Here is a 12,065-nt window from a genome sequence, read left to right as displayed (position 1 = left end):
ACCGTGCCCGGCCTCAAGTCTCTTTTAATCAATAAAAATTCCTTCTATTTATTTGGGCAGAAACTAGGCCATTTTGCCCATCAAATCTCACACATCCTAGGTTTGGCTGACTATATTCTCATGGTGTCATGTAAGGTGTTTCTCTATCCCCCACATTTTCTGTAAACAGTAGTTAATTCTAGAACTTTGCTTAGCTTCAAGTTGAACTCTTGGGATAAGAACATATCATAGGCAGCCCTGTATAATTCTTTGCCTTACAATGGAAAGGACATAATATCTGTTCCTGCTGCCTTGACGACGTAAGACAGACTCTTCAGTGGGTAACAGCCCTGGCCTCTGGTGCTCCCAGATTCATCGGAGGCTGTGAAGTGGCATATTCTAATTATATCATTCCTCCTGCATTTGTTAGTGATTTGTTTATTGAAAAAACTTGCACATCAGTACTTATTTAGCCTGAAATTCAGTATCTACAGGAAAGACAGGGAAAATGCTTAATTCTTTCCCTTTACTTATCAAATTTCAGTGTGATTTGTTGGTGCCCAGTACCTTGCATTTCTCTTATTAGGAGTGAATTTGGGTGTCTTTTTTTTCTTTTTCTTTTTTCTTTCTTTCTCTCTCTCTTTTTTTTTTTTTTCTTGAGGCGGAGTCTCGCTCTGTAATGGCGCGATCTTGGCTCACTGCAACCTCCGCCTCCCGGGTTCAAGCAGTTCTGCCTCAGCCTCCCAAGTAACTGAGATTACAGGTGCATGCCGCCATGCCCAGCTATTTTTTTTAAATTTGTATTTTAGTAGAGATGGGGTTTCACCGTGTTGGCTATGCTGGTCTCGAACTCCTGAGCTCAGGCAATCCACTCACCTCAGCCTCCCAAAGTGCTAGGATTACAGGTGTGAGGGTGTAATCCTTTTTTTTTTTTTTTTTTTTTTTTTTTTTTTTTTTTGGCTTATGGGCCATTTGTATTTCTTCCTTTGTTAACTGTTTATTCACAGTTTTTACCTTTTCATCCTATTGGATTTTTGGTCTTATTTTTCTTGTGCCTATAAATCATTCTTTATTAGCGTAATTAGTCCTTTTCCTGTTACATATTAACTCTGTTTTCCCCAAATTGTTATTTGCCATTTTTACCTTTCTTCTAGGGTACTTTTTTGCCATGCTTTTTTTAAATCATTTTTTTCATGTAGACAATTTTGTATGTATAGTTTTTAATTGCCTCTAGATTTTGAGTCATTGCTAGAAAAGTTTTTCCAAAGCCAAAGCTATAAAGGAATTTATTCATATTTCTCAAATCCTAGTATATGGCTGTTTTTTTTTTGTTTGTTTAATATTTAGATCCCTGATCCATTTGGAATTGTAACTGCCCAGTGGGTTCATCTTGCCTGCATCCCAGATGGAGGTGATTTATCAAGACAGAGGAACTGCATTAGAGAAAGAGTTTAATTTTAATCCACACAGAGCCAGCTGAACAAGAGACCAGAGTTTTATTACTCAGATCAGCCTCTCCCAAAATTTAGAGGCCAGAGTTTTTTAAAGATAGTTTAGGGGGTGGGGGCTAGGGAATGGGTGCTGCTGATTAGTTGGGAATGAAATCATAGGGGTGTGGAAAGTGGTCCTCCTAGGCTGAGTCTGCTTCTAGGTGTGGGCACCAGAGGAGTGGCTGGTCCCAGTGGAGTCATCCAGGCATCAGAAATGCAAAAGTCTGAAAAGACATCTCAAAGGGCCAATCTTAGGTTCCACTATAGTGATGTTATTTACGGGAGTAATTGAAGTTACAAATCTTGTGACCTCCAGACAATGCCTGGTTATCATTTAACTACACCTACATCTTAGTAGAATTCAGGCCCCTCTCATAATCCTAAACTTGTGGTCTTTCATTGGTTTCATAAAGGCAGTTTAGTTTTGGCAAGGGCTAAAACTATAAACTAAATTTTCCCCAAAGTTATTTTAGCCCATGCTCAGGTGAACACAGGCAGCTTGGAGGTTAAAGGCAAGGTGGAGTCAGTTAGGTCATATCTGTTTCCCTATCATAGTTTTCTTGCTGTTATAATTTTTGCAAATGTGGTTTCAGAATTTATTCTCATATGTGATATAAGAATGGATCCAAATTGATTTTTTCTCATATGGCTTCCACTGATCATAAACACCTTCTTCCTCCTACTAATTTAAGTAACCACCTTCATCATAAACTAATCCCAAGAGAATTTTCATCTTTCCTGTTTCTTTGATCAGTCTAGCACCAATACACAATAGGTTTAGTGTAGAGTTTTATAATAGTTAATAACCTACGAAAAGCTAGCCCCACTCACTGTACTTCTCCTGGCCATTCTTGCTTGATTGTTCTGACGAATAAAATTTATCATCAACTTTGGAAACAGAAAAAAAGTTAATAATCTTCTTATTGAGATCACATGAAATTCATAATTAAACTTGGAGAGAATCACCATCTTTCTGTTGTATGTCATACAGTCTTCCTATGCAAGAAAATAGTGTGTCTTTACATTTTTTTAATCTATGTTTGGCTCAGTAGTAACTTACGAACTTCCTCTCATAGGATTTGAATGTTTTTTGTTAAGTTTATGCCTGGGTATTTTATGATAAGTTAGGAAAATATTTCTACTAGTTTATTAATTAATTCCTTTCTGTCTTCTGGATATGTAAACATTTCTTTTCTTTTCCTTTCTTTCTTTTCTTTCTTTCTTTTTTGAAAATGGAGTCTCACTCTATTGCCCAGGCTGGAGTGCAGTGGCGCAATCTCAGCTCACTGCAACCTCTGCCTCCCGGGTTCAAGCGATTCTCCAGCCTCAACCTCCTGAGTAGCTGGGACTACAGGCACATACCACCATGCCCTGCTAATTTTTGTATTTTTAGTGGAGATGGTGTTTCACCATGTTGGCCAGGCTGGTCTTGAACTCCTGACCTCAAATGACCTGCCCACCTTGGCCTCCCAAAGCCCTGGGATTACAGGTGTGAGCCACCGCTCCTGGCAACATATGTTGCTTTCTAGTCTGTATGCCTCTAATTGTTTTATATATTTATTTATTTACTTTCCTAAGAGTATGTTAACTAATATGTACAACGTAATGACAAATAGTAAGGAAGGCAATGGATATGATCTTGCTTTCAATTTTAAAAGGAAAAGGAACTCTATTTTCCTATTAATTTAAGTTATTGGATCTTAGGAACATACGTACTCTCTCTCTCTCTGTCTCTACATATATACATGTGTATGTATGTATATATGTATGTTGACTAATATATTTGAGCTTTATCAGTGTTCTTAACACAAACATACACTGCATTTTATCAAATATGTTTTGCTTTCTATGGAGATGAATGTATGATGGATTATACTCATGAATTTCTACTCTCATTCCTGCATAAATCCTATTAGATCATAATGTATTAATGTATTAAAAGAATGTGCTGATGGATTCCATTAACTATCATTTTATGTGAGATTTTACATTCATATTTTTAAGCGGGAATGCTTTTCTTGTGCATTCATTATTAGGTTGTATATCATTGTAATACTCACTATATAAAAATATAATTAGATATTTTTCTTGCATTTCCTACTCTCTGGGCTGGCTGAAATGGCACTAACAGCATCTGAATGTTAAAGGTACCCATTGGCCTGGTGCTTTCTCATACTTGCCCTCTTTTTGCAGCCCTTATATGTTTCTTCTATAGGACCCAAATTGATTTGCAAGGAAATTTGAAACTATGGAAAAGGGGAGAAATACACCTGTCATTGAGAATTAGAACTAGTAAAGTGCAGTTTTTTACAGGGGAAAATGCTATGTAATTGTGCAGTAGTGTGTTGACTAAGACTGAATGTGTTAGAAGATAGTTAGAAATGATTACCTTTCTGACAGATTTGACCAGCCACTGAAATTATAAACGTCTGGTCCAAAAATCATTGATAGTTTTACTTAATCTATGAAGTATTAAATTTAATGAGCTGGCTGATCAGTTTTTAGTTTTCTTTTTTCAAATGCCTAACTTTGTATATTTTATTGTTATTTAAGAAAAAAGAAGTGGCTTTCATATTTTTATCATAGGTTGATAAGTCAGGTAATAGATGAAATGTATCAGGTTTCCAAAAGAATCTATGATTATGACTAGAACTGTGATTTCTCTGCGATGCTGTAGTGAATATTACACTCAAACTGATAATTTAGGAATTAGGCTGTTATCTCATGATGTGTGTGGAAGAACTAATAGTTAAAAACAGTATCCCTTCACTTTCATGAAAACAGAAGGCAACCATGAAGTTAACACAAAGTATATGTAAGGGTTAAACTCTGTCTTGTCTGTCTTAAAGTTTTCTTAATATTGGTTTCTAGGTTCAAAAATCAGGAAATGCCTTGTTTCATAGGCTTTACACAGAGGCCCTGAAGAGGGACTTCTCCATCCCAAGAACCAGGGAGCAGGCCTGAACAGGTCCAGCCATCACGGCCATGCCCTCAGGGCCGACTGCAGCCACACCACCACCACATGAGGCTAGACAGACAGACTGATGGAGCAGATTAGGAATTACCTGATATGAAGACTTCATTTTCCTAAACACAGGCATTTTCTTCTTTAAAAATTTGGTGACAAGTAGTATTTGTTAATATCACAAATATACCCAATTGGCAGTCAGTAGAAAGGCCCAGACCAAAATAATTTCAGAATGACTAACAAATGAAATATAAAAATATCTGAGCATGTTTCAGGGAATTATTACTTAAACATAAATACAAAGATAAATATAGAAATTAATGATGAATTTAATATAAGAATGCTAAAATTCAGTATGTCAAACATCCAACAAAAAATACCAAGAGAGGAAACAAATGGGACAGGAGGTCTTTTCTAATGATTCAAAATTATCCACAAAAAAAGCTGCTGTGTCCCTCCAGCGCTTTGGAAGGGCCCCTGCAAGCAAGGGCTCTGTGTTCCCAGCTTCATTAGCTTAGTGGCATGTCAATCTCTGATCAAATGCATTCACGACCTTGATTTGGGGACCCTGAAGCCTTCTCAAGAGTAGGAAGTGTTTTATAAAAAGCCCTGCAAAGAACAAAAGTGTTTCTATTAAGTCTTTGAGAAAACTATGGAAGACAGGCTGTATTTTAAATGATTGATAATCTTAATGTTCTTTTGAAACATTACCAGTATTTCCATAAAGGTCAAGACAATAAGCAGTTTGGAAACAATCACCTCTCTACTCTTGAGAAAAGTGGATTTATAAAAAGGGTGGCTGGCTGGGTGCAGTGGTTCACGCCTGTAATCCCTGCACTTTGGGAGGCTGAGGCAGGCAGATCATGAGGTCAGGAGTTTGAGACCAGCCTGACCAACATGGTGAAACCCCATCTCTACTGAAAATACAAACATTAGCTGGGCATGGTGGCAGGCACCTGTAATCCCAGCTACTCGGGAGGCTGAGGCAGGAGAATCGCTTGAACCTGGAAGGTGGAGGTTGCAGTGAGCTGAGATCGCGCCAGTGCACTCCAACCTGGGCAACAGAGTTTGACTCCATCTCAAAAAAAATCTGTCTAAGTTGAGGAACTTGGATTTGGGGAACATGACAATCAGAAGAACAGATGGAGACCAGTGTTGTGCAGAGGGTGAAGGGATGGACACTAGAGTCATACATCCTAACCTTATACTCTGTCTCTTCCTTATGTACATTACTTAGTGTCTCAGTGCCTCAGCTTTCTTATCTGTAAAATGGAGACAGTAACCTCTATGTCATTAGAATTGTTGTGAGACTTACCATATAGAAAGCCCTTGGAATAGTTCATAGACTGTAATTACAGTTATATGGACAGTGATATGGTGATGATGACCGTGATGATGATGGTGATTATTGTGATGATGATGGCAATGATGATAGTAGTGGTGATGGTGACGATGATATTGTTGATGATGATGGTCATCATGATGGTGATAGTGGTGATGATGATGATGTGATGATAGTAACAGTGGTGGTGATGGTGATGACGTTGGTGATAGTAATAATGGTGGTGGTGATGGTGATGATGGTAATGATGATTGTGATGGTGATAGTGATGATGGTGATAGTAATCATGTTGGTGGTGTTGGTGATGATGATGGTGATAGTAATAATGGTAGTGGTGATGGTGATGATGGTATTGATGATCGTGATGGTGACAATGATGGTGATACTAATGGTGGTGGTGGTGATGGTGATGATGGTAATGATGATTATGATGGTGATGGTGATGATGGTATTGATGATTGTGATGGTGATGATGATGGAGGTGGTGATAATGTTAATAGTGATGTGGTGGTGGTGACTGTAGTGATGATGACACTGATGATGACAAAGGTAGGAAGAAGTAGGGGCAAGGAATTCGAGGAAATATTGTGGCTGATTATTGGATGACCACTACATTATATGAACCAAGGTGAACCAAAGGAGACCAGGCTCAAAAGAACATAAAAGCAACAACAACCACAAAAAGCCAGCAAAGAACTCAATGGCTACTGCAGCAAACACATAATCTATAAAATTAGTCCACGAAAGTCACTTAGCAAATAAGTGGCAAGAAGAGAAACAACAGAAACAGGGACAACAACAAACTCTGGAGTGGAGGAAGGTATCTGATATCAGAGTTGTTCCAATATGTTGTCTAAAAGCAACAAAAAAAATCACAAAATCTTAAAAGACACAGAAAAGCATGCCACACACAAAGGAAAAAGCTATTAATAGAAACTATCATTGGAGAATTCTAGATATTGAATGTATCAGACAAACACTTTAAAAATGTGTGTAAAGAACTTAAGGAAATCGTGCCTTAAAAAAATCAGAGGAAAGTATGACAACTAGATATCACCAAATAGACAATATCAGTGAAAAGGTAGAAATTGTTAAAAAGAACCCAGTAGAAATTCTAGAGTTGAAAAGTACAATGACTGCAATAAAAAAAAATCACTGGGTTGACATAATAACAGATCTTAGTATAAAGAAGAAAGACTCAGCAAACTTGAAGATAGACCAATGGAGATTATCCAGTGAGTGGAACAAAATGAAAAATGAATGAAGAAAAATATACAGAAATGAATATACCTGTGGCACATCATGAAGAATGCCAACAAACACATAATGGGAATCTCAGAGGAGAGGAGAAGAGAAGCAGGGGCAAAATTACTTGAAAAAGTAGTGGCCAAAAATTTGACAAAACAATTCATTTATACATCTAAGAATGTCAACAAATCCCAATGAACTTAATGAGATTGACATCTGTACACATCATAGTCAAACTAACAATGTTAAAGACAAAGAGAACATTTTGAAAACAGCAAGAGAAAAGCAATATTTACTTACAGGTGAGTCACAATATGATTAGCAGCAGATTTCTAATGAGAAACCATGGAAGCCATTAAGAATATTAGATCATGCCTTCAGAGTGTTGGAAGAAATGACTGTCAACAAATAATTATATTTCTAGCAAAATTTTCCTCAAAAACGAAGGAAAAATCAAAAGACAAGTCACATCCACACAAAAACTTGCACCTGTATGTTTGTAGCAGCTTTATTCATAATTGCCCAAATGTAGAAGCAACCAAGATGGCTTTCAGTAGGTGAATTAATAAATAAAATGCAATACATCTAGATAATGGAAATTATTCAGCACTAAAATGAAATGAGCTATTAAGCCATGAAGACAGGGAAAAAATTAAATGCATATTACTAATAAGCAAACCTGAAATAGCTACATACTATATGAGTCCAACCTTAAGACAGTCTAGAAAAGAAAAACCATGGAGACAGTAAAAGGATCAGTATTTGCTGCAGGGAAGGGTTGGAGGGAGGGTTGAATAGGTGGAGCACAGGGGATTTGTAGGGCAGGAAAGATACTCTGTACAATACTGCAGTGGTGGATACATGTCATTATTCATTTGTCCAAACCCATAGAACGTGCAACACCAAAAGGAAACCCTAAGGTAAACTATGGACTCTTAGTAATAACGACATGATTAATCAATTGTAACCAATGTACCATTCTGCAGCAGGATATTGACAATGGAGGAGGCTGTGCATGTGTGGGGCAGGGGGTATACATGAAATCTCTGAACTTTCCACTCAGTTTTGCTGTGAACCTAGAAGTACACTCGAAAATAAATTCTATTAAAAAGAAAAGGAGGCCGGGCACAGTGGTTCACACCTGTAATCCCAGCACTTTGGAAGACCAAGGCGGGCAGATCACAAGGTCAGGAGATCAAGACCATCCTGGCTAACATGGTGAAACCCCGTCTCTACCAAAAATACAAAAGATAAAAATTAGCTGGGCATGGTGGCAGGTGCCTGTAGTCCCAGCTACTCAAGAGGCTGAGGCAGGAGAATGGCGTGAACCCGGAGGCGGAGCTTGCAGTGAGCTGAGATCGCACCACTGCACTCCACAGCCTGGGTGACAGAGGGAGACTCCATGTCACAAAAAAAAAAAGAAAAAAAAAAAAAGAAAGAAAGAAAAGGAATTCTGGAGATGGATGCGCCATTGCGAATGTACTTTATGCCGCCAAATTGTGCCCTCAAAAATGATTCAAATGATACACTTTACATTATGTGTATATTACCACAATAAAAAAATTCCAGTCACTTCAAAAGAAAAGATGAACCACAGAAAGGGAGAAAATATTTTAAAACATATATCTGATAAAGGACTTGTACCCAAAATATACAAATAACTCTTAAAACTCAACAATATAAAAACAACCCAATTAAAAAATCAGCAAAAGATCTCAACAAACACCTCAGCAAAGAAAACATACATATGGCCAACAAAAGCATGAGAATATGTTCAGTATTATCAGTCATTGGAGAAATACAAATCAAACAATGATGATATGCCACGTCACACCTGCTACAATTGTTATCACTAAAAAGACAGAAACTAACAAGTGTTGCAGAGGATATGGAGAAATTGAAACCCTTGTACATTGCTATAGAATTTTATGTTCCAGCCACTTTGGAAGACAATCTGGCAGTTCCTCAATATGTTAAATGTAGTTACCCAGACTCAACAATTCTACTCCTAGGTGTATAACCAAGAGAACCGAAAACATATATCAACACAAAATCCTGTATACAAATGCCCATAACAACATTCATAATCGTGAAAAAATGGACTCAACCAAGAGATCTATCAACTGATGAATGGATAAACAAAATATGGTATATCTGTACAATAAAATGTTATTTGGCAATAAATGAGAATGGAGTACTGATGTGTGCTACGATAGGAGTGAATTTTGAACACATTATGCTAAGCGAAATAAGCTATTTACAGAAGGTCACATATCGTATGATCCCATTTATATAAAATGTCCAGAATAGACCAAACTATAGTGACAGACAATATATAAGTGACTGCCTAGGACTAGGTGAGATGGGTGGTGGATGTGGGCAGGAAAAGGGGGGAAAAGGGGAGTGACCACTACTTGGTCAGGTGGTTCATTTTGGTGATGAAAATATTCTAAAATTAGATTGGGGTGATGGTTCCACCATTCAGAGAATATGTGAAAAAAAAACCCTGATTTGGGCACATTAAATGTGTGAATTTTATGTATGTGCATTATGTCTCAAATAAAGGTGATTTAAAAACAAAGTTAAAAAGGAAGAATTGTAGCATAGAGCACCTTTTGTAATTATGGGGATAGGAAGCAATTGGGACATGGCCAATGGCCAAGGACAGTGTTTGATTCCTTCATAGAAATGCTTCAGACCGGCTCTGGGTCCCTTGAGCTTAGCATTTTCAAGTTAAGGGAGAGCATGTATCCCTGCTGTGTTGACAATAATTTCGCCGGGCAACCCACAATCAGAAAGCAGGGCATGCCTGTGCCTGTGCTTTATTTTAGTCTTTCAATGGTGGAGCCAAGCCAGCAATGTCAGGCAGAGAGGGAAAAAAATGAAGAAGGCAGATTGCCTCTAAGAATTTTGCAAACTGATTTAAATGTTTAATCAGCACATTTCAACCACTTTATTAATATGTTTGCATACATATGTGTGCACTAAGGCAGTGCTTTTAGTATTCAGCATAACTCATCAAGATGGTGCATACATTTCTTCCAGAGTCATGCCATCAGTGTCTGTATGAATCAATGAAGGCTGAGAATGCCAATGCTGTCACGTGTTGCCAATGACATAAGGCCTAGACCTGTTCTTGAGAGTAGGGCATGCCCTGTGAGGCAGACAGAGCTGCAGAGCCTGCAGATCAGGCAGTAAAAAGAGAGCAGGTGCACCAGGTCAAAGAGCTCCAGCAGAGAGGGGATGGTGTTGTTCCAAGCATGGTTCAGAAATGGGGAATCCAGGAGTACAGTTGCAGGCAGAAAAGCAGGCATCTGGCAAATAGCCAGCTCTGGCTCAGGGAGCCAGGGAGCCCTGGTGCAGTGCCCGCAGGAGCGGGACAGAGCACCTGCCTGACGTCATGATCTAGGCAGTCACCAACCTGGGTCCCAGGCAGCAGAAACACCAGGCTTACCCTTCCTGGAATAATTAACCACATGAGAAGGGGTCCCTGAAGCAGGTCAACATTCACCTATCAAAGCTGAAGACTGATAGGAGAAAGGGTCTATCGAATCCTGGAGTGATTACCTTAGTGAGCTCCTCTTTCCTGAGATCTGGATGGACTACATTTTGGGGAAGGATGGAAGGTGTGTGGGCATGGGCCATGTAGTTAGATCTGCATGGCGAGGACTCAGAGTCTGGGAGCCGTTGACAAGCACCTCCACTCCTCGAAGGCCGACGGCAGCTGCGGCTCTCCAAGGTTAAAGAAATGAAGACACCACTCCCTGTGTGTTGTCAGTGGCCAGGCCTATGCAGTGGAGCGCCTGGCCATTTGTGAAGATCTACAGCTGGATTAGGTGGCATTTAGCCATTCATTTTTCAAGTTTCTGTGTCTTGGAGGAAAATTGAGAGAGCACATATGGCCTAAAAGTTTAACTCCTAACTCCTATAATTCATTGATCAGAATTATAATTTTCACTTTAATGATTTATAAATGTGTACCTTCAAGTGCTAATGTTTGCTCTGTGTTTTTAGATGGCTATCCCAAAGAAGAAATGATTTATAGATGGAGAAAAAATTCAGTGGAGGCAGCTGACCAGAAATCATGGCGGCTTTATCAGTTTGACTTCATGGGCCTCAGAAACACCACAGAAATCGTGACAACGTCTGCAGGTAGGAATTTACTGAAAGAGGCACAGCTCTCAAAAGCCAGAGAGGCCTAAGGCCATATGTAGTCATATCCTTAATGTACAAGCCTTTTGGGCAACCATGATACATACGTGATATTTGAGACCAAACAAGTGATTCAAAGTGAAACTATGTTTTCATGTTTTAATTGGTATGGGAGAGGGATGTTAGAAATAATTCATATTTTTGAATCCACGCTGTGTTTGCATAATGTCTATAAACCTAGCTATAAACTTAACCTAACTCATTACTGACCATATTTACATAAACCAATTTTGCTGATGGGGAGAGTTCTGCAAATTTCCACATACATAAGAAGAATCAAATATTATTGAGAATCCACACATAAAAGAAGCTGGTGTGATATGTCCTTTGAGTTTCGATTGCTTTTATTTACTCTAAGTTTTATCTTTGAGTTTCTTTTTCAACGATTGAAAATAATTACCCACCAATTTGATTTTATGAAGTGATCATTATATGCATATTCAAAATCCTGTAATTAAATAAAAAGAGTTGTTCTGCCTATGAATATATGTGAATGTGTTTTGTTTTGCTTTTTGTCTTATGTCTTATGTTGTTTTTTGCTTTGGGTATTTAATTATTCCTAGGGTCCACTATTTCACAACTGATTTTCTTTTGGTAGGGTGTGGGGTGCAGGTGGGGGTAGAGTCAGCTTTTCTACTGATATTATTTGTTAGTATGAAGAATTTGTTGGGTCTTAAAATTATCTAATAATTTATTTTATGGGTGACTAGATTAAGATGCCAGTTTTGAGAATTAATTGTAAATATCTTTAAAGCCCAGTCTTAATTCTTGGTACAACTGTAAAATAGAGAGCTATTGACACATCAAGAAAAGTCCTGAAAAAGTT

General features: G+C 38.2%; 1 protein-coding gene across 5 annotated transcripts in view; it reads left to right on the top strand.

Annotated features, from left to right (window-relative positions):
- GABRG3 (gamma-aminobutyric acid type A receptor subunit gamma3) overlaps positions 1 to 12,065 on the top strand; it is a 566,182-nt gene that overhangs the window by 493,830 nt on the left and 60,287 nt on the right. For all 5 annotated transcript variants that reach the window (XM_009428671.4, XM_054666870.2, XM_063794054.1 and 2 more), the window contains one exon: positions 11,042 to 11,179. In XM_009428671.4, coding sequence (XP_009426946.2) covers positions 11,042 to 11,179 — 138 coding nt within the window. The remainder of the gene's footprint in view (positions 1 to 11,041; positions 11,180 to 12,065) is intronic.

The sequence above is a fragment of the Pan troglodytes genome, chromosome 16 (assembly GCF_028858775.2).
Source record: "Pan troglodytes isolate AG18354 chromosome 16, NHGRI_mPanTro3-v2.0_pri, whole genome shotgun sequence".
Classification (NCBI taxonomy): Eukaryota; Metazoa; Chordata; class Mammalia; order Primates; family Hominidae; genus Pan; species Pan troglodytes.
This window is presented reverse-complemented; position numbering and strand designations above follow the sequence as displayed.